At 51.2% G+C, this 22,408-nt stretch overlaps 2 protein-coding genes across 4 annotated transcripts in view; one reads left to right on the forward strand and one right to left on the reverse strand.

Moving 5' to 3' along the window:
• The first annotated feature begins 9,429 nt into the window (after positions 1 to 9,429).
• Positions 9,430 to 14,846, forward strand: LOC105238641 (keratin, type II microfibrillar, component 5). Of its 3 annotated transcripts, none has more exons than XM_034646557.1 (5): positions 9,430 to 9,518; positions 10,717 to 10,842; positions 12,422 to 12,642; positions 13,863 to 13,894; positions 14,399 to 14,846. In XM_034646557.1, the coding sequence occupies exons 1-5, from the start codon at positions 9,516 to 9,518 to the stop codon at positions 14,557 to 14,559; spliced, it is 543 nt and encodes a 180-aa protein (XP_034502448.1). In that variant the 5' UTR covers positions 9,430 to 9,515; the 3' UTR covers positions 14,560 to 14,846. The 3 variants fall into 3 exon arrangements, with proteins under 3 accessions (XP_034502448.1, XP_034502449.1, XP_019657639.2); XM_019802080.2 differs by lacking the exon at positions 9,430 to 9,518 and adding an exon at positions 10,170 to 10,219; XM_034646558.1 differs by lacking the exon at positions 13,863 to 13,894 and having other exon boundaries at positions 14,399 to 14,568.
• A 5,061-nt stretch (positions 14,847 to 19,907) lies between these two features.
• LOC100480853 (keratin, type II cuticular Hb1) overlaps positions 19,908 to 22,408 on the reverse strand; it is a 4,877-nt gene continuing 2,376 nt past the window's right edge. The window contains exons 4-9 of the mRNA XM_034645786.1: positions 22,344 to 22,408; positions 21,952 to 22,116; positions 21,586 to 21,711; positions 21,111 to 21,331; positions 20,813 to 20,844; positions 19,908 to 20,530 (exon numbers count right to left, since the gene is read on the reverse strand). Of these exons, the coding sequence (XP_034501677.1) occupies positions 20,259 to 20,530; positions 20,813 to 20,844; positions 21,111 to 21,331; positions 21,586 to 21,711; positions 21,952 to 22,116; positions 22,344 to 22,408 (881 nt within the window). The 3' untranslated portion in view covers positions 19,908 to 20,258. The remainder of the gene's footprint in view (positions 20,531 to 20,812; positions 20,845 to 21,110; positions 21,332 to 21,585; positions 21,712 to 21,951; positions 22,117 to 22,343) is intronic.

Below are 22,408 nucleotides of genomic sequence, written 5' to 3' on the forward strand. Positions count from 1 at the left end.
AGGAGAGGCAAGACATGGTGCGGCGGCGGCGGCGCTGGCGGCGGCGGGCGGCTGGAGCCCGGGGCCCGCGCTGCGCCTTATATCGCGGCCCCCCGGCCCGGCGCGAGCGCGCGGCTAACGAGTTTACGAGCTTGGAGGTCGGCCCTCGCGCCTCGTCCAGGCGGGAATCAAAGCGGGCCGGGCCGGCCAGCCGCCTCCATAAAACGGCTTCACATCCCGCCCGCGCTTTATGGGGCTCGGAAACGCCCGGTCACGTTGGCGGGCCGTGCGCCCCACACTCGGGCGCCCCCTCTGCGCCCCTCGACGGGGACTCGGCCCGGGCGGCGCTGGATCGGAGGCTTCGTCCCCGGGCTGGCCAGCGGGGCACAGGCGGCGCCGCCGCCCCGCAGGCCCGCAGCCTTGGTCTCCCATGCGGCCCCACACTGCATCGGGGGCGAGTGCGTGTGTGCTCGCGCGTGTGTGACCCTCCAAGGGGAGGGGTCTCGGAAGTCGGTTCTGCCGCTTCTTGTCTTAGACGAGTGAATAACCTTTTTGAGCCTCAGTTTCCTCATGTGCAAAGTAGGAATAATAAATAGTACCCGTCTGCGAGCTGTTGCCAGGACCTAATGACATAATGGACAGGAAAGCATTTAGGGCCCTGCCTAGCGCTTAGTAAGAGCTCCATAAATGTTTGTTTATTTGTTTGTTCTATTTATTCTATTGTTAATTTGCCATTCATCCTGTCTCCCTTTGGGCAGAAACTTTCTCTTCTTTCTCAGAATTCAGCTCATAGCTCCTCTCCTTGTAAGTATCTCGCCTCCACCCCCAGTCCTGGAAATTGCTTCTTGTACCCCTGTCCACTCTCCCAGGGGAGCGGAGGGGAGAGGAGGGGAGGGGAGGGGAAGGGAGGGGCGCTGCAGCAATGGAGTGCCTCCAGTGTGCGAGGGCTCTATAATGCATTATCTTATCTTTACCCCCAGGACATCCTCCGCAGGTCAGTGTTACTGTGCCATTTACCTGATTGGGAAGGTGAGCTCAGAGTGGTTCAGTGACTTGTTTAAGGTCAAGCACAGAAAGCTCTATAGAGGAGGGGATTCAGAATCTGAACGGAGGCTCCCAGTCCTCCCCCACGCTGGCCCCTCCCAAGGTCTGAGTCTTTGGGGACTCAGTGAGGGTTGAGTTCTTCTCCTAGGCAGGGGTCCAGACTGCTAGGGTTTGGGCTCTTAGAAAAATAGGCCCGTTCCCAAGCCTTCCCCTCCACTGGTGCTTGGTCATGACCACCAACTCTAGAAGGCCATAATCCATTATAATGGAAGTTAATTATATGTCCAATTACGGACAGAGGAAACTAGAATGTAAACTCAGCAGGCAGCATTAAAGAAAAACATGCAAATCATTCTCAGCTTCCTTTGCTTTTAAAAATAAGTTGTTATTATGCAAAGGGTAATTAAAATCCTGGAACTCCAGAAGTCATCATGGCCAGCTCTGCCTGGCAACCCATTTCCAGAGAGTGCCTCTCGGTCCCCTCTGCTGTCTTTCCCAACACTCTGGTGGACTTGAATCCCTTTGGTCTAGCCTTGACTTTGCAGGGGCTTCAGCCCGACCTTGGTTCAGTCCTCTGTGGAAGGCGGAGTCCAAGGCTGAAGTGTCTTCAGCTGCCACTCCCAGCTTTAGCTAGGGCTGCCAGGTGTTCCTGATGGCTTCAGTACCAGGCATTTCTAGGCCAGTTTTCTCCAGGGAATAGTAGTCTTGGAGAAGTCTTCCCTTGGTGTCTCCCTCACTAGAGGAAACGGAGTTACCCTGAAGCATGGAGGATTCAAATTAGACTTACGGAGGCCCTTACGTGAGGCTTGCTGGGATCTGTTTCTGGGTTTTGGTGGGTGGATGGAGCTGACTCTTCTGAAAGTGTCCCCAAAGGGAGCCCTTCGAAAGAGACTGTCTGGAGAGTGTGGCCCTGAACTTGTGGGTTTAGTTGAGGGAGAGACCCTGTGTTGGGTGGAGGGGTGAGGAATCTTGAAGGCGCCTGGGAAGAGGTGGAAGTGAATGGGCAGGCAGACGGGCATTGGGAACTCTCCCACCACACCCACAAGCCTCATGGGTCCCGTGGCATGAAGTCGCTGAGCAAATGCTGTTTTGATTGTGTGGATGACTTTGCCATGAGTTGGTGAGGGCAGAGACAGGCTCCCTCTGGCCCTGCCAAGGGTCAAGGATCATGGGTTGCCTTGAAAACTTGTCCTCTGAGGCCTTGCCCGTGGATCCCCTGGCACGTTTTTCCCCTCAAAGCTGCCAGGGTCCCCTGAAAAAAAACCATCCTGACCCAGATTCCCTTCCCCTCCTGAACTGTCTCTCGAAGTGTGGAGTCCACAGGCTTTGGCTGACCTTGATTCTTTGGGCACCCTCTGGCCCCCAACTGTGGAAGAAATGCTGCCAAGGCTTCAGAGTTGACTGAGTGTAGGATTTTCTAAAGCCCCTTCTTGATGGCATTACTCCAGGAAAGAGGAGAAACGGCTGTGAAATCCCTCCAGTCCATAAAGGTGACAAAATGGCCATTCTACGCAGTGAGGCGGGTGGATCCAGGTATGTGGGTTTCTAAAAGGGAAGGGCAGTGAGGGAGGGGTCAGAATCCTCTTCTTCCTCTGGCTTTCTCTCTTCTAGCCTGGCTCACCATGACCTGTGGATCATCTTGCCTTAGCTCCCCTAATGGAGTCCTCAAATCCAGCTCCTGGACGACCATTCAAAGATACAGTTCTGGCTGCGCCTTCCGCTGCCCCTCGGCCTGTGGCGCTGCTGTGTCATGGCTGTCCCCTGCCCTAAGCATGTGCAGGAAGGGCTACAAGAAGTGAGTTGGTGGGGAAGGTCTGTTTTCTCAGAGGCGGTTACATGATATGACAACTGGGAGCCACTGAACCTACTGGCCTTGGAAGCGTCTTCCTTCGTTAACCACTTTGTGCTTTTATCAGCATTAGAGGCAGTGACAGGCGGACACACGAAGGGAAGAGAAGCTGAAGTAACAGCGAAGATATGTTCTCTTGGGACAGGGTTGGGGAGAAGCCTTGGGGATGCTGCACCCCAGACTTTCTCCTCTGACCTTCTGGGAATCTTGAATGATTCCTTGGGTGACTGGGTTCAGAGCTGCTTACCATGTTACTTCTGAAACCACTGTCAGGAACTGGGGTGCAGTCCTCACACTGACCTTGTCTCCCCTGCATCCGGTGGTGTGAGGGCAGCACGGTTCCGATTCTGGCTCTGGAGGGAGACAGTGCAGTTAGACAGTGGGAAGAACGTTTTAGCTCTGAGGGCGGAGAGACCCAGGGAGAAGGGGTTTCCTTCATTTTCCTGCCCCGCAGTGACAAAGAGGGAGCTGGATGACAGGCCGTGAGTGGACTGATTCCTCACTAATTCCTGTCGGAGTGGAAGTCTTACTTTCCCATTTTCTCTCTGCCCAAGCACACTTGTCCACGTTCAAGATGTCAAATACTTTTCTGGACTAAAGCTGGTGTTTCATCAGCTTGGTTGTCCCCAGGGAGGTCTTCCTGAAGTCAGTGACAGAAGAATAGATTAAGAAGGGATTGAGATTAAACCACAAGATGGACTCCCTTCCAGTAAAGGGTGGGTGTCTGGGGGACAGGCCACAGGGCAGCTCATGCTGGCTTTCCTTATCACTGGAGGTGTGGGTGAGAGGGAACCATCCCATCCACCTGGGTGCTCTTGGCTGGTAGGGAGGGGGTTCCAGTTGGTGGTGGGGGCCTGTTTGGAACCAGCCAATGGTTTGGGCAAAATGGAAATTCCAGAATTGCAAACTACAGTCATTGAAATGAAAAGTTCAATGAATGGGCTTAACAAAAGACTGAAGATGTCAGGGGGTAGGGTCAGTATCCTGAAGACAGATGAATAGAAATTTTCCAATCTGAACCACAGAGAAAAAATATTTGAAGAAAAAGGAACAGAGCCTTGGAGACTTGTGGGACAGTATCGAATATTCTAGCATATGCATACTCGGGGTTCCAGAAGGAAAAGGGTGAGAATGATGTGGGAAGATATTTGAAAGAATACTCTCCATATTTGGTGAAAAACAGCAATTTACAGATCCAAGAACTCTTGTAGCATCCAAGAAGACAACTGGCTGTTTAAAGCAAAAATAACGATATACAGGAGTAAAAGATCTGGCAATGATGACACAGCTGACGGGGAGGCGGGTCAATGAACTACCCTCTCGTGAAGTGTGGCGTCGCACGGTATTAACTCCACATAGACTTTGATAATTAAGTATAGTTTTGGTTCTAGAACAATCACTAAACACAAATATTTATTATCATAAATAAAAATAAAAAATATTTTTTTAAATTTTATTTTTTAAAAAAGATTTTATTTATTTATTTGAGAGAGAAAGAGTGAAGAGAGAGAGAGAGAGCATGAGCAGGGGGAGGGGGAAGGGCAGAGGGAGACACAGAACTCCCTGCCCAGCAGGGACCCCGATGCTGGGTTCATCCCAGGACTCCGGGATCATGACCTGAGCTGAAGGCAGACCCTCAACCAACCAAGCCACCTGGGTGCCCCCCAAAATAAGACATTTCAATAGAATAAATAATACTAAATATTTAAAAGTATTTGGTTAACTCAAAAGAAAGCAGAAAGGAACCATAGAGGACCCCAAACACCCACCTGAGACAAATGAGGAACAAAAAACCAGACGGCTGACTCAAATCCAATCACATAATAATGACATGAGATGTTTATGTTAGGGGTTAAAAACTAACCCCTCAATAACAAGAAGACAAACAATTTCGTGAAAATGGGTGAAAGATTTCAGTCGACGCTTTATAAAAGAAGGTGTATTTTTTTAAAAGATTTTATTTATTTATTTGACAGAGAGAGAGAGAGACAGCCAGCAAGAGAGGGAACACAGGCAGGGGGAGTGGGAGAGGGAGAAGCAGGCTCCCAGCGGAGGAACCTGATGTGGGGCTCGATCCAGAATGCTGGGATCACGCTCTGAACCGAAGGCAGACGCTTAACGACTGCGCCATCCAGGCGCCCCTAAAAGAAGATGTATTAAGAGCCAATGAGCATATGGGAAGTTGCTCATCATTATTAGTCATCAGGGAAATCTGCTATGAGAAAAACCCAACACTCACGAGAAGGCTAACATTTAAGAGACCGAGGATACGAAGTGTGGAGCAGCTGGAGCTTTCACGGGGAGTAGGTATAGTCATCTTGGCAAACAGTTTGGCAATTTCTTATCAAGTTAAACATACACTACCAAATGACAAAGCAATTCTACTCCTCGGTATTTATTCAAAAGAAATGAAAAATAAGTTTACATAGAGACTGGCACAAGAATTTCATAGGGGCTTCATTTAGAATAGCCCCCAACCGGAAACAACAGGTGAGTGGACAAGCAAAACCGAGATATATTTATACAACAGAGTATGTCCCAGCCACACAAAAGAAGGACCTACTGATTCATGAAATGACGTGGATGAGCCTTAAAAAACATTGTGGTGAGTGCAAGAGTCAGACACGAAAGAGCACATCCTGAGCACTTCTATTCATACGAAGTTCTAGAAGTGGCAATTCTAACCTACGGTGATGGAAATTAGAGCAGGGCTTGTCCGGGATGGCGTGGGGAGAAGGGCTGCAAAGGAACATCAGGGAACTTTTGGAGATGGTGGAAACGTTCTTCACTCCGTCATGGCTAAATGAGGCATGCATTTGTTAAAACGTGTCTAACGGTATGCTGAATATGTGTGCATTTCATTGTATGTATATTTGATCTCAATAAAATTAATTAAATAATGACTTAAAAACCCCAGTCTAAGAAATGCGTGGAAGACCTAGAGAAATATAAACATTATGTGAAATGAAAGATAACAGAGCAGCACTAAGTGAGGCGTTAGAACATATTCATAGATGGGATGCTTTATTATCATAAAGATATTAATTCTCCTTAAACTGATTTACAGGGTTAATACAACCACAATCACATTCCAAATTAGGATTTACCTAAATCTTAACAAGTTGGTTCTAAAGTTTATGGTGAAGAGTAGTAATCAAAAATAGTTGAGGCACTACAAAAGTATAAATGGGATAAAAAAGAATGAATATTTGCCCTTTCAGAGATAATTATAAAGCTATTAATTCAGTGTAGCACCCACAAAAGGATAGACAAATTGACCAATGGAACAAACTAGAGAGCCCTTTAACTGACATGTTATACAGGTATAAAAACATAGCATATATATTACATACATATTAGATATGCTTTTATGTATCATGGTTTTATTATGACATATAATACAACACACATCATATAAAAACATTATGCATATGTTATAAACATATGTTTTATATATATAAAATACATAATATATGTCAATTTAGGGGCTCTCTAGTTTATTCTATTGATTAATTTGTCTATTGTATGTATATATTATATAAATATATTGAATATGCTAACTATATATAAATATATTATACAATGGGGAGCCTGGGTGGGTCAGTCAGTTGAGTGACTCTTGACCTCAGCTCAGGTCTTGACCTCAGGGTCATGAGTTCAAGCCCTGTGTTGGGCTCCATACTGGGTGTGAGTCTACCTTAAAAAAAAAAAAGCTATATATAATATATAAAGTTGTATACATTGCAGATCAGTAGGAAAGAAGGACTATGTATTGGCTATCCACATGGAAAAAAACCAGAACTGGATTCCTGCCTTCTATTATATATAAAATCAGTCCCAAGTAAATTCAAATTATAAATGTCAAATGCAAAACTTTAAAATTTTTGGAAGAAAAAGCTGGTGAATGCCTTTCTGATCTTGGTATAAGGAAGGATTTTTAAAAAAGACTTTTTATTCATTTGAGAGAGAGAGAGAGCACGAGACCATGAGAGCATGAGAGCATGAGCAGGGGGACAGGCAAAGGGAGAGGGAGAAGCACACCCCGCTGAGCAAGGAACCCAATGTGGGGCTCAATCCCGGGACCCCAGGATCATGACTGAGCGGAAGGCAGACGCTCAACTGACTGAGCCACCCAGGCGCCCCTATAGGGAAGGATTTTTATGTAAGTCACATTGAATGCTTAATACGAAGGAAAAGGTGGGTAAGTTAGACATTAAACTTAAGAACTTTTATTTATCAAAGATGCACAAAGTGAAAAGATAAGCCATAAACTTGAAGGTGATATTTGTGCCACATACAAGTGACAAAGTGCAATATCTAGAAGTAGAAATTTATATAGGAATATAAAAAACAGTTAGAATCTAATAAAAATAAGGCAAACAACCCAAATGTAAAATGGGCAAAAGAAAAGGAAATCCATACAGATAACAAACATTTAAAGAGATATTCAGCCTTGGTAGGAATCATGAAAATGTAAAGCAAAATTAAAAATAAGACTGATTAAATAATTTCATTGTTGAAATTAAAGATGCATCAGAGAAGATATGAATCTGGAATCTGATCAAAGTGTAAATTGTTATTACAAAAGCTTTGTAAAATAATTTTTGTCTTGTAATATTGAACATTTGATCCAGAAATTCCAGTCCTAGATGTATATCACAGAGAAATCCTCACATATGTCCATCAGGGGTCATTTAGAAAAATGTTCATAGCACCATCTTTGTAAGAGAAAACAAAATAAAGCAATAACAGAGTTACATAAAGTGTTGTGTATTCACGTAATAGGTACTATGAATCCTAGTGGAGTACTTCCATAATATTAAAAAACAACAAAAAAGGAAGGGATATCCTTTAAAAAAACGAAAAACAAAACCCAACCAAACAAAGGAAACTGAATATTTTTTTTTCTGGGTATATGCATGTGTGTGATAAAACTAGAAGAAAAGAAAGGGAATTCTGATACAAATTCAAGGAAGCGGTCACCCCTAGAGCGAGAAGGAGCAGGGGACAGGCTGGGGACGGAGTGTGCAGGCCCATGTAGATTCATTTTTTTTTTTTTAAGATTTTATTTATTTATTTGACAGAGAGAGAGAGAGAGAGCCAGAGAGAGAGGGAACACGAGCAGGGGGAGTAGGAGAGGAAGAAGCAGGCTCCCAGCGGAGCAGGGAGCCTGATGTGGGGCTCAATCCCAGGACCCTGGGATCACGCCCTGAGCTGAAGGTAAACGCCTAACGACTGAGCCCCCAGGCGCCCCGGCCCATGTAGATTCCCAGTAACGTTTGGTTCTTGTGTTTGTAAGTGGGCTCATGGGTATTTCATTTTCATTATATTATTAAATACATAATAAAATCAGCATACTATTTTAAAGACATGAAATCTCAATGGAAGACCTAATTGAAAACCTAAAGATAAAACCGAAAAACCTAAACAGAAAATCTTACCTAAAACGTAACGCCATAAGTTCAGTGTGAAGGTGAGAGGTCAGGGCGTCAGAGTGCGTTGTACATAGTAGGAGTGAGAAGTTCTTCACGAGACTTATTTCTGCTTATGTGCATGAATATGTATGTAGGTACTGATTCATGATATAAAATGTATTCCTTATTTTGAGTTATGGTTAAAAACTGGTTTGACAGCCAGTACCCTAAATAGCTTCTTGTCAGAACATAGCAGCAGACACATACCTAAAAGTTCGTACGAGTCACAAAAGTACACACGTATACCTGCAGGAGAACGACAACATAATCACACGCTGGGACACTGTACAGCAGTGAAAAATAAATAACGCAACTTGCTTCCGAATCTCACGAACAGAATGTTGGGGAGGGAAAAGCAAGTCCTAGAAACAGCGTAGTTCTATTTTTGTAAAGCTTGAAGTTAGGCAAAACTAAACAGTTGCTTAGGGATTCACAGGCACGTGGCAGTAAAGAGCCGAAGCATGCTTAATGCCAAACCCCAGGACAGTGGCTACTTTGGAGACTGGCTGGGGTCAGGGACAGGGGACGCTGTGACCAGGAAGGGTCCCGCTTGGGCCCCAAAGGGGTGGGTGGGTACACAAGCATTAGTTTCATTGCTGCTGCTGTGTAAACACTAAATGTATGTTATATATGCTCTTTTGCACGGATGAGAAATTTATAAAAAAAATAAAAGAAAATGCTGCTCAGCTCATGCTCTCTGGGCCCTGGTTACTCCCTCAATTTAGAAACATCATCCTACTGGGTCTTGGAACTGGAACCCCAGCCCGGTCTCTCTCCCTCCTGTCCCACTGCTACCAGATCGGTCTTCCTCATTGCACAGCAAGGGGGTGATCTGCTCAAGCACCGTCAGTGGCTCCCCATTTCTCACTCCATGTGCCCAAGTTCCTTGGCTCTACACATTTCCCCCACCTTATGGACCCTTCCTTCCCTCACCTCCTCCTTCCTTCAAGGCCCATTCCAGCCCAGGTACCTCCACTCCCCCACCTGGGCTGACAGAATGGTCCCTTCCAGCCCCTGTCAGAACTCTGGCATTATAACAAGGTGAGGTCACAAAGCCCCCAGGAAGGAGAGGTTATGGCCTCAGGGGCAAGGATTCCGGGAGCTGTTTGGGCTGGAGCGGGACTTAGCTGCTCACCGGAGGCTTGGAGGAGACCACAGCTCTCTTTGTCATGGTGAGACTTGTCCACGCATCGCGCTGGGTCACGTGGGATGAGGGTGCCTTAGACTCTGCCCAGAGCTGTTGGACCCAGCCAGGCACAAGCGTGTCTGCTGTGCCTGCAGCTTTGGGGAATGGGAGCAGGAAAGGGTGGGCTGTGAGACGAGGGCAGAGACGGGCAGGAGATGATGTTTCGCTATCTGCTCATATCCATTTCCCACACCCCATCTGCCCTGGAAAGCAATTGGCACTGGGCTGGTGTGAACAGTGCCTGTTCTCTGCGTTAAAGAGCGTGTGTGACTTTATGTTCCTCTGGGTGTAGAGCAAAGAGCACGGGCTTCGGGGGCAGTCAAGCTCAGCTGTTGGCTGGCAGGGTCACTCATGGCCTGCCGGGTCCCTAGTTCCTCGCACGGTAGACTAGTGAGCCTCAGCTCGCCCAAGGAAAGATAATGGAGACAGTGACGTCCCCTTGGCCTTACTTCACAGGTGGTCCTGAGCCCTGGTGAGATGGTGGAGATAAAAGACCTTGAACGGTCTAAGGCACCATGTATACTCCTGAGCCCAGGCTGGATACGGACTGGCGTGTGGAGACAAGGCGCAGGAAGGGGAAAGGCCCACTGGCGTTGTCCCTTGCAGACAGCACTCCCCGTAGTGGCCTTGGCTTTGGGGAAGGAGCTGGAATCGGGATCCCAGTCACTCATTAATAGCGTTCATCAGGTTAAGGAAGTTTCTTCCTATTCTTAGGTTTTTAAAAAATATTTTTAAAATGAGGAATCACTGCTCGGTTTTTAAAAAATGGTTTTTGTATTAATTGAGGTGATCACATATGGTGAATGATCATAACTGATTTCCTGAAGTGGAACTCTGCAACGCCTGGGATAAGCGTCCGCAGCCGCAACAGATTATCACCCTGCGTGGTGGTTCTTTGTGCCCTCTGCTCCTGTTAGCCTTTGGCATCTCTAGACCTGACAGAGTGTCTGACAGAGCAGGCGCCAGGGCGCCTGCCACGCGCATTTCATTCCCTCCACAACCCTTGGCGACAGAAAAGATTACCATCCCCATTTTACAGATGGAGAAACAGAGGCCCAGAGAAGTGAGAGGCCCTGTCCATGCTGGAAGGTGGATGGGCTGGTACTGGGACGGTCTTGCCGGCTTCAGCTGAGCGCCCTTGTTGGCTCTCTCATCTCCCTGACCCTCCCCCCTCCGCCCCACAGTGCGAGGAGGTACAGGCGACCATGCAGAAACCCACGCCGAGGCTGAGGCACAGCAAGGAGGAGCTGAACAGGCTGAACCAGGCCATCCAGCGGCTGACCGCGGAGGTGGACAGTGCTAAGTGTCAGGTGAGGGGTGGCTGCGTGGGGGGCGCACCAGCGCGAGGAATGGTGGGCAGGTGTCCATGATCCGTGACAACTAGGCTGGTCATCCCGCATCCTCTGGAATAGATGGCTAGAGCTTCTCCTCGTGAGTGTCCGAGCAAAGGGCAAGTGTGGCTCTATGCGAACATCGGGCTGCATTTGCCTAGGACTCTCTGTCTTTCGTGTGGGCAAGTAATTTACATGACGGTAAATGTGGATAACTATGGATGCTTGTTTGCATATCATTTTTTATGTGCAAGTACATTTTTGTATCTGCGTGTTATACGTGTCCTATGTGGCATTAAACTTGAGCCCATCTTCAGAACTTGCAAGATTTTACCTAGAAACTCAGTTTTCTGGGTTGTCTTAAAAAATGTACAGATTTGGCAACATTTGGCTAGAGAAGAGAGCCCTCTGTCCTCTCTGTCGCCTTCACACGGGGTCACGCTCCTTTTGTGGGCCCCGGACCCCACCGCCCCAAGTTGCATTCTTGGACACAGAGGCCGAGGGCTCTTTGCCCTTGGTCATCATCTTGGCCGGCACTGTTATTAGCCTTGTGGAAGACAAAAGGCACCTGACCCTAAATTAGAGAAGTGAGAGGCTGAAAGCGTGCAAGAGGTCCCGGTGATTGCAGGAGAATGAGAACGTGCGTATTTCTTTGTGGAACTGGATACTATTGATACATAGCTGACATTTGGCCTTTACCTCTTGATGCCTCCAGCCAGACCTCTGTAGGCATTCAGATTTGTGGCTCGGGCTCTAGGGCCTTAGAAGGGAGGGTCCCCCATGAATGCTTTCCTTCTCCCCACTTCTCTGCCTCTCAACCGCCTCTCTTTCCTCCCAGCTGCGCTGTCGAGCCCCCCGGCTCACGCTCTGCCTGCAGAGGGAAGGGCTTCTGCTCCCTGTTTTTTCCTGCCTTCTGCAGGCACAAGTGTCTTGGCTCGGAGGGGCTCGCCCTTCTTCAGGAACTGATGGCTACGAGGAAGGCCAGCTGTTCGGATTCCAGGGGGTGGCACAGTGAATGGGTGGCCCTGTCCTGGTTCGGTCTCCCGCCTGCCTCAGCTGCTCTGATTCCCACCCCTCCCACCCCAGTTTCCTGAGCCGCAAGCACACCGCATAAGGCAAGCGTTCACCACCATCACCATCACCATCACCATCACCATCACCATCACTGGATTTCCCCAGAGAATACAGATGCTGGTTTCCTGTGAGGAAAGGATATTCTTCCGGTTCACTTCCCTGATGGAACAACAATCCCGGCAGGACGTGTTCAGGAGCATCTGATGCTTTCTGGATCCCAGCTCCTATTAGCAGGGTCACACACTAGGTGTGAAAAGCGCACTCTCGGCCCGCGCAGATGGCTGGCCCCAAGTCTCCAACCTGAGAGCCGGGCAGACACACACACACACACACACACACACGTTTCAGGACAGGCAGGCCCATTCCTTACAATGCTCTCTAATCCCTCACTGGCCCTCCAGCCTCCGAGAAAGGTCTGCATCCTTGAAGCAGGGGAGGGTGGGGGCCAAGGATGTCCTGTCCGTGGTCTTGCCTTTGCCCCCAGCCCTGTGAACTAGACAGAGCCACGGAGCCACCAGCTCTGCAGGAGGAGGGTGCCGCAGACAGTGCCCAGGGCAAGCTGGCCTGGCTGGAGGCCGCCCTGCAGCGAGCCAAGCACGACATGGCGCGCCAGCTGCGCGAGTACCAGGATCTCATGATCGTCAAACTGGGCTTGGACTTTGAGATCGCCACCTACCGCAAGCTGCTGGAGGGCGAGGAGAGCAGGTGAGGGCACGGCGGTGCCGCGGTGGCTCAGATATGGCCATGGTGAGGAGCGCAGGGGTGCAGGGAGGTCACTCTCTGGGTCCTCACCAGTTGGAGAGGGGTGGGGTGAGATGACCCGGGTATCCAGGGCCTTGTTCTCCTGGAGCCAGTCTCTCCCCAGCAGCTTGAGGCCCTCTAGACAAAATGTTCCAGCTGATGAGCACCTTTGGCACTGGGGATGGGACTACTTGTGAAGTCATTCACTCCGCAGGCGCAGAGTGCTGGGCTCAGTCTGTCCATCGAGACAGCTGCAGGGACCAAGGCCCAGCCAGGCGAATAAGGTCCCCAGTGTGGAGTGCCTTGTCCTCAGTTTTGCCCCTCTCCCCCGGGCCTGGGGAAGGGAGGGCTTATGGGACTTGGTAGGGCCTGGTTTTTAACCTTAGACAGTAGAGATCCAAGGGCTGCTAGCCCCAGCTGGGTACCCCAGGCCGAGGGGAGGGAAAGGGAACTCACCATGCAACAGGTGGCTGCATTTATTCTCTCCTTTCAACCCCACAACACCCCTGGGAGGGAGGTGCTATCATTCCCATTTTACAGATGGGGAAACTGAGTCTAAGGTTAAAGGACAGCCTCAAGGACGCATAGGTAGAAAGGGTGAGGCTTGACCAATACTCTTCAGATGGTTGAGCTGTTTCCTCTGTGGTATCCTTTAAAATGCCCCCTTTATTTTATTTTTTTAAATTTTTATTATTATTATTTTTTAAAGATTTTATTTATTTATTTGACAGAGAGAGACAGCCAGCGAGAGAGGGAACACAAGCAGGGGGAGTGGGAGAGGAAGAAGCAGGCTCCCAGCGGAGAAGCCCGATGTGGGGCTCGATCCCAGAACGCTGGGATCACGCTCTGAGCCGAAGGCAGACACTTAACGACTGCACCACCCAGGCTCCCCTAAAATGCCCCCTTTAAAAGGCTAAGTTCAGTCCAAAGAAAGCACAGAGCTCTAGTCTTCTCCCTCCTCCAGGAAGTCATCCATAAAACTGAGCTATTTGACTTTAAGGAGGACAGATTGAGTTTAAGGTCCAGAGGAGTCTGATGCAAAAGGGCTGTGGGGATCAGAGCATGCGGGACGGACAGATCTCTCTGCCTGTTGGGGAAAGCCAGGACAGTTTTGTTTTGGAGAATGGGGATTATTATACCCAAAAGGTATATTCACTCACCTCCTTCCTCCTCCTTCCCTGCAGGCTTGGTCTGGGATTTGGGGCAGGGAGCTTCTGTAAGTAAATAATAGATCTAGGTTGGGTTAGAGGAGTCAAATCTTATCCCCTCTCCTCTGGGTGTATTCTTTTGGGAAGGGAGAAGGGGTCTGCTTCCACTGTGTCTCCCTTTTTTGGGGGGCTGTCTCTTCTCGTGGGGTTAATTCTTTTTGTGTGTTGGGGAGGAGGTTTGCGGTCTGTCCTTTGGGGGGAGGTTCTGTTGCTTTGTCCTGGGGTGTGGGAGGAAGTTCTGTGGGTCTGTCCTTGTGGAAGAGACTGTTTCATTCTCATGTGGGGAGAATCTGTGTGTCCGACTCCAGGGAGGGGGCATTCTTGAGTCTGTGTCTTGGGGGACAGGGTCTGTGTATCATTACGTTGGGGAGTTTGCACCTGTCTCCTGGGCAAGGGTGGGGACGGAGGAGGGTCTTTGCATCTGCCCTCTGGCAGAGGAATCTGTCTGTCTGCCTTCCGGGGCGGAGCGGGAGAGGAGGGCTTCCTCTCTCCGACAGCCACTGTCCTCTCAGCCCTGGGCAGCGCTCCCACCGGCGGGCTCGGCTCCGCCCGCCTGCTGCCTCCCGAAGCGGGCTCCGGCGGCCTGAACACGGGCGCCCCTGACGGCTGCACGCTCTGCGGCTCCCCCCGCTGCCTGGGCGGCTTGGGCTGCAGCGGCTCCCGCGGATGTTGAACGTTCCTGCCCAGCTCTGGAGAAGTCAAAAACCCCCTAGCTCCTGCCCCAAGGACTTGACCCCAAGGACTGTACCTCAGACGCCCCTTCCCATGGAGCTGGCCCTCACTTCATCTTTTCCTCTTGCTCCCACCCCCACCCCCCAAGTGTAAAGTCTTGGAATCTATTACAGGACGGTGACTGCCCTGTCCCCTGGGTGAAGGCAGCCCAGGTGCTGTGCCACTGGGGAGGCCTGGTGGCTTACCTGGACCCAGCACCCTGCTCCTGTGACCTGCCCCCCACTCCTCTTTCCCTGGGACTCCTCCTTTGCAATAAAAAGTTCTTCAGGGGACTGAGCCCCCCTGGCTGTTTGTCCCTGGATTCCTCAAGCTGTGTCCGAGCACAGATGATGCTGGCCAGGTTTGGGGGGAGGGGAGAAAAGGAGGGGACACTACCAGGAAGCAACGTTCTCCTTGCGATGTGTGGGTCCACATGACTTCAGTTGGTGGTGATATCACAGGATCCTCAGGGTGGTAGGGGTGGGTGACTGAGGACCCCTGGGGAAAGGGAAAGAAAGGGTTAATTCCTCCTCAGCTCTGCATTCCCCAGCCTGGGGACCCTCTGCAGAGCGGCTGGGTGCTGCCTTCATTCATCCCCTCACTGGCTCTACACACACTTACAGAATGGCCTCTGAAGGTCAGGTGTAGTGCTGCGTGAGCAAGGCACTCTGGTTCTGGAAGGGAGGCAGGCCAGACGCCAGGAAACCAGCCCCAAAGAGAAGGGAGTGAGATGGGGATGGGGGCCAACCGCCCTCTACTGCCCTGGCAGAGCCACTTGAGGACACGTCCCGGGGAAGATGGCCCTCGCAGATTGGGGCTGGGGGTCGTGAACACCATCGGGTGGCCTGGGCCCTGGTTCTAGTTTAACAAGCGACCTGATGGCAGGCTGGGAGCAACACACCTTGGTGGAAGAGGGCGTGTCTTTGGAATCCGACGGAGGCTTCCAGCTCTGCCTCTTCTTCTAGGTCTAAGGTGTAGTTTGCTCTGAGTTTTCGCAAGGGAACTGGCCTTTGGGGGCAGAAGACAGGCCGGTTTGGGGGGGTGGCCAGAGAAGGGCTGGGTTTCTGGGCTCTTTCTTTGCCACATAGGCCCCAGAGAAGCTTCCATTCGGTGAGCTCACATTCTTTTCTGTTGCACAAAGGGTTACATCATCAACACATCTGGGGAACAATGGTTTCTGCTTTCTGTGTCCCTGGGTGGGGCTAAGGTGTGTCATTGGCCAGAGGCTCTGGCTTTACCTTTTAAGGTACACTAGTGCCAGGGTGTCTGGTGTGTTCTCCTGGGTCCTTGCCCAGAAAACAGGTATCCAAAAGGCCCCCTTCTGGGTAAACAGAGCAGTCTCATGCAAGAGGAATGAGATCGAAACTTGGCTGGAAGGCTGCCACCCACCTGAGGGGTAGGGGATGGGGACCCACTGGAGTCCCATTTGGTCAACACTGACGAATACCAATGGTGTCAACATTCTTCCCACACTCCTGGTGTGAAGTCACTGCCTGAAAGCAGAGCCGCCCCTCTGCGAGATTTCTCAGTTGGGCTCCATGTTCTCTGCATTTTGCCAACAGGTAATGACATTCCGTGATTTTCAAGGTCAGGTTTTTCTAGCTCCTGCCGAGCTGATCATGTCAAGGGAAGTGCTGAAGGAAATATCACCTAGGAGCTGCTGGCGGGATTGATGGTGAGCCTTCTGCCGCCTACATCACCGAGGAGGACGAGCTGCTCACATTTTCCCGTTTCAAATCCCAAGCCTGATGTCACTTCAGATCCCAAGGGCTGCTGGATCAGGCTTGCGAGCCTTGTGTGGGCCACCAGCCATGTTTGCGGTTTGGGGACTGATTCTCGGCGTGGCTCCTCTGGCCACGGGCCACATTCCATGCTGGGGCGGGCGAGAACCGTCTGTTACATTTATAGAGAGTCGTTTACCAGCCTATTTAGAAGCTTTGTTAGTGGAGGCGACTTCTGAAGGGAGGCGGGTTGTCACCCGTTGAGTCATCACGTCTCAGCAGAAGGGGGGACCACTAGGGGTCAGCCTTCTTCTGTTGGCTCCTCGTGCCTGCCTCACACTTAACAGCCCTGCAACACGACACATGGAACTTAGCTGTGTTGGCATGTCTATATGAGCCCCTCCAGGCCGGTGACCGTCCCGGTCACCCATCTCCAGGGCCTGCCATGCAGTAGCTGCGAACCAGTCGAGCAAGGCTCTCTGTTTGGTCTGCTCTGTCCTTGGATGCACTGGGTCGTTCTCCCACCATTAACACGTCTCACCCGACGGAAACCCCTCGGGAGTCTCTTGAGTCTAAATGCAATCCTTCCGGATGTAATTCAGCTGCAGTGTACCGGCCCGGCCAGCTTGGAGGAAGGAAGGAAGGGTCTGGATTCTGTTTCCAATCTTGCTGTTCTCCTGGCCAAACGCTGTCTGTTTCTGAACTTCAGTCCTGCCCTCCCCCCAATCTAACCAGTATCGATTCATTTATCCCTTTTAGTTTTCCTCCCTATTTGACCTCTCTGCACCATGGCTTATCCGTAAAATATGAATGTACCTGTCACAGGTTGTGTGAAAAATATATCGCTATATATAAAGTGCTTCAAACACAGAATTACATAAACGTCATTAATATCTCATGTCCTGGGCTTTGGGCACCTTTAAAAAAGGCTCTACTAGTCTAAAGCCGGCTGGTCTCTTGCTTCCCCAGCTGGGAGCTAGGGTGTCCACAGGGCAGGAAGGGAGCTAGGGGAGCCCACTGGTAAGAGCTGGGGTTCCTTGGCCAGAGGGCACCTCCCTCACCACTCCTGCCTTAGTCCAGTTCTCCATCTGGCCCCCCCCCGCCCCCACCAGCACGAGTCCACCTGTGCACTCACACTGCAGTCCTGTCCGCATGTACCCACAAAACTCCCCTCTGCAGCACAGACACACAGGCATACACACATTCACACATCTAGAAAGGCTCACACACACACACACAGACGCGCGCGCTTCCACACAGATGCCAGGAGATGTGCATACACCTGGATGCAATGACATTGTTCTACACACGGACAGCTGCCCACAGACAGTGAGCTATGTGGATTGAAGGCACATACAACACGCGCCCAGCACAGCTGCATGGACTCCCCACTTTCCTCTGGCTCCTAGTCCTGTCCCACCTCTTCGGAAGACTAACGGAGCTTTGGATTGGTAAGGGACCCCAGCAGCCATCTTGTCTAAATATTTTATTCCACTAGCGAATGCACGGAGGCCCAGAGAGGGAGGTGACTTGCTAAAGGTCACACAGTGAGGTCACCGTTCGGCATCATGAGTATTTTGTGCTTGATTCATTCACTTTTGCTTCTCTTCCTAAGCCTGCCCAGGAGTAGGACCTAGAGGGAGGTGAGGATAGCGCTCCTGGAGAAGGACGGAGCCGAAAGTCAGAGCTGGAGGGAGGCTGAGTGTAAGTATGGCAGGTCATTAGGGCCCAGCTGGACTGATGAGACCAGTGGGCTAGGAAGGGAGGGGTCTGTTGGCAGAAATGAGAAGTTCATTGGGACTGGAGTTGCAGGTGGCTTTTGAACTAAAGGATAGAGAGACGGAGCTGGGGTTTGGGCCTCAGGTCTGGACTCCTGATGGCCTGCTTCTCAGCTGTGTGGTGTTACCGCACAGAGGGCTGGTTAGAAGAATTGCACATTCTGGAATGCTCCCAGGTTCTGCCCTGCTCAGAATTCCATCAGGAGGGTAGAGGGGCCATATTGGTGGGTGGGAGGACTTGGATCAATTCTCTCCCTTAAAAGAGTGTGGTCTTTTCAGACCACTCGCTTCTGGTCTCTCAATATTCTTTTTTTTTTTTTTTTAAGATTTTTTATTTATTTATTTGACAGAGATAGACAGCCAGTGAGAGAGGGAACACAAGCAGGGGGAGTGGGAGAGGAAGAAGCAGGCTCCTAGCGGAGGAGCCCGATGTGGGACTCGATTCTGGAACGCCGGGATCACGCCCTGAGCCGAAGGCAGACGCCTAACGACTGCGCTACCCAGGCGCCCCTGGTCTCTCAATATTCTTATTTATTTCTATTGCTCCGAGGGATGGGGATGGGGACTTAGATTTCTGCTACTATTTTCTGGGCCTGGGCCTGGAAGTTTAGAAATTGACCCTGACGTACAGATATATATTTAAGAACTTGCCTTCGCCCATAGTGAAGCTGAGGGGCTGTCTCCCCACTTTCTTTACTACTTGTAAAAGCCTCATCAGTGTCAAGGGGGAAACAGTTCTCTTCATGGAGGAGCTCAACGGCCCCAGAAGACGTGGAGATTCCTCTCACTATTTGCTGTCTCTGATCACAGATATAAGTGTAATATGATGTAAATGTGTAAATGCAATCAGTTTACAGATGTTCATGGGAGGCTGACCATGGCTCTGCTCCCTAGAGGGATTTCCACTTTATATTCTGCAAAAGTACAATGCTAAGGGCCAGTGCATCTCGTGATTATTTTGTGGCAGAAATTGCCTAAACATATTAGGTGTATGAAATTCCTCGTCCTCCCATCTGCCCTATGAGGAAGGCGCTCTTTCATCATTCTCACTTTAGAGATGTGGAAATTGAGGCACAGAGAGGCAAAGTAAATTGCCCGAGGTCACTCAACCAGGAAGGAAGAGAGGCCGGTTTTGGACCCAAGTAATCAGGCTCCAGAGGCTATGTGTTCACCTCTGTGTCCCCTCACCTTCTGGCTACATGCTATTTTCTATCTTGGAAGTAATTTATTAGCTATGACAGGTCTCCAAACCCCAAAAGGACTCCATTAAAAGAAAAAAAAATAGCCACATCAAAGGCTTTTTGAAAGTTGAAATCATGTTCATGTCTTTACCCTTTAAGGAATTCTCATAAATTGCTCAGGCGTGAGTCTTCCCCAGCAAAGCAATGAGTGGTGTTTCCTTCAGCTTTGAGTGGCTGGAGAATCTAATTTTCATTATCCCTCAGTTTACAGATAGGCACAGGATGTGCTCTGGGAGGCAAGTGTGGGTCAGTGAAATGACCATGAGTGGTGTATACAGGGTTCAAACCCCAGCCAGGCACAGAAACTGTGGGGGTGCTGCCCCAGTTACTGGACATCTCTGGCATCTATATAGTGGTGGATAAGATCATTACAGTTGTGTGCATAAAATTATGTCGTGGAGAGGCCTCGCACCACCCTTGGCTCAATCTGAGACTGCTGTGAGCCCAGGGACAGAGGACTGTGCTGGAGACCCCAGACTAGACCTTTCTTCTGCTCTCTGTGACTTTGGGGACCCTTCCATGCCCGGACCCTTGTGGATAACAGAGTGCAGACAAGGCTCAGAGTTGGCTACATTGATTTATTGGAAACACAGATCAAGACAGAGATGAACATGGAGGAGATGGGAAGGGAATATTTGGGGGGTGGGGTACGGCCATCACCCAGGGCCCCATAGGGTGGGCCCCTGTCCTGGCCCTCTGGCCCCCGAGCCCGCCCCCTTCCTATGGGCATCAAGGGGACTTCTTTTTAGGGGTGGCCTTTCCCAGCGCGGGCAGCAGAGCCCAGGAAGAAGGGATCACACACAGATATGAGAGGCTGGGAGTGGGACAGACCTTTCAAAGTGCCAGAGAAGTAGTCGAGAGCTTGCTCCACCTAGAGGCTGGGTGGGAGAGACCCCAGGCCCGTGCCTTGAGCTGGGGTGTCTAACATCTGCGGCAGCTGCTAGCGCAGGAGCCCACGCCGCAGGAGCTGATGCCGCAGGAGCCCACGCCGCCGGTGCCCACGCCACAGGACGTGACGGAGGTGCAGGGGCCGCAGGGGGCGCAGGGCGCGCAGGGGGCGCAGGGCGCGCACATTCCCGTGCTCACCGCCAGGTTCCCGCTGCAGGGGGCGCTGCAGACGCTGCCGGTCACCGGCCTGGAGCCTGACACGCAGAGGTCCCCGCAGACGACCCCACCCCGGGAGCTGCTGACACCTGCGGACCCCAAAGGCTCAGTCAAAATTCTGGGAGTGGGTCAGCGGCCTCCCCGATGGAGCCCCTCCCCAACTGTTCAAAGTTGGGAGAATCTTTACTTACAGCCCTAGGTCCATCTAGTTCCAAAGCTGCCCCCTTTCCTTCTCTCTGACCCCAAGTCCCTCCTGCTGTGATGCCAGCCCACTCTATTACATTTAGCATAGAGTGGAGGCGCTCCCTCCAGACTCTGCCATCCATCTAGGAAGGGACTAAAACCATCCACACGGGGGCTGTGTTACTCACAGACATTCACCGAGCCAACGCCTTCACACAGTCTGAGGGGGAAGAAGAAAAAGACAACATGAGTGATTCGGCCAGAGTTGCAGATAGAGTTCCCAAAATCCTTGAAGCGGGGTCCATACGTGGTGAGGGTGGGAGCAGAAGGGTCTGAGACAACAGCCCTCCCAAGCCACCCCCTCCCCCAAAGTGATGAATGAGAGGCTGTCCTAGATCCCTGGTCCTTCCTGACCCAGGAGAAAGTGTGCTGTTTATTCAAGGGACAGGAATGAGCAGCTCAGAGCCAGGCTGGGTTGGGCCCCACCTCTGTTCCTCGCCCTCCAGCAGCCGCCTGTAGGTGGCGATCTCGATGTCCAGGCCCAGCTTGGAGTTCATCACCTCCTGGTACTCCTTGACCAGGCAGGCCATGTCCTGCTTGGCCTTCTGCAGGGCGGCCTCCAGCTCGGCCAGCTTGCAGCGGGCATCGCTCAGAGCCGCCTCGCCCTGCTGTTCCGACTGGGTCACTGCGGCCTCCAGCTTGGTGTTCTAGGGACCCAGAGGAAAACAAGGTGGGTTACGGTCCCGGGTCTCTCTGTCCATTTCCTGGATGTGTCCAGTCTCTTCCCTCCCCAGGCTGGGAACACCCCAAGAACAGACCTCTCCCCTTCATCAGCTGAGTCTCCCCCAGGGACCACAACCAGGGACTGTAGTCCTGCAGATGGGCTGGAGCAGGAATGGTGAGATCCACTGGGGACACACACTGCCTCTGTGACCCTGGGGAGGCCCCAGGAGACACTTACCTGGCACTTGGCATTCTCAACCTCAGCGGTCAGCCTCTGGATCATGCGGTTGAGCTCGTTGATCTCCTCCTTGGTGCGGCGCAGGGTCTCCCCGTGCCGGATCACCGTGGCCTTCATCTCCTCACACTGGGGGGAAGCAGAGATGCTCCTGGGCTCAGGATGCAGTTTCCCACCCATTCAGACACCACAGACGATTGGTAAGTTGTACAGTGCTCAGCCTGTGCGACCATGCATGGCAGCCCTGCTCTACCACTCAAACTGAGAGATGCCTGTTCTCTTACCATCCCTAATAATCAAAATCCCCAGACGAAAGAGGCCGTCCCTGCCACCACCATGTCTAGGAGTCAGGTGTCCTATGCCCCTCACCTTGCTGCGGTACCAAGACTCAGCCTCAGCCCGGCTGCGGCTGGCGATGTCGTCGTATTGAGCCTTGATCTCGGCCACAATGCAGTCCATGTTCAGGTCCCGGCTGTTGTCCATCTTGACGATGACCGAGGTGTCTGAGATGTGGGCGTGGAGAACACGGATCTCCTGCAGATGGTGGGGGGTGGGAGGATAGAAGGATCTTGTTTACACCCCAGCCTCACTACCAGTGTGGACCCAATCTTTTCAGCCCTTTCCTGGTCTCCAGCCCCTGCTCCCACTATAGCCTCAGGGACTGCAGCTCCAGCCCAAATCTCTGGCCAACTCCAGTCCTCGGCCAAAGCCCTGTCTTCCAGGCTGGCTGCCAGTTTTCTGCCTGGACCAGGGCCCCTCACCTCCTCATACAGGCGCCGCAGGAAGTCGATCTCCTCAGTCAGGGCCTCCGCGTTGGCCTCCAGGT

The sequence above is a fragment of the Ailuropoda melanoleuca genome, chromosome 16 (genome assembly GCF_002007445.2).
Source record: "Ailuropoda melanoleuca isolate Jingjing chromosome 16, ASM200744v2, whole genome shotgun sequence".
In the NCBI taxonomy this organism is placed as follows: domain Eukaryota; kingdom Metazoa; phylum Chordata; class Mammalia; order Carnivora; family Ursidae; genus Ailuropoda; species Ailuropoda melanoleuca.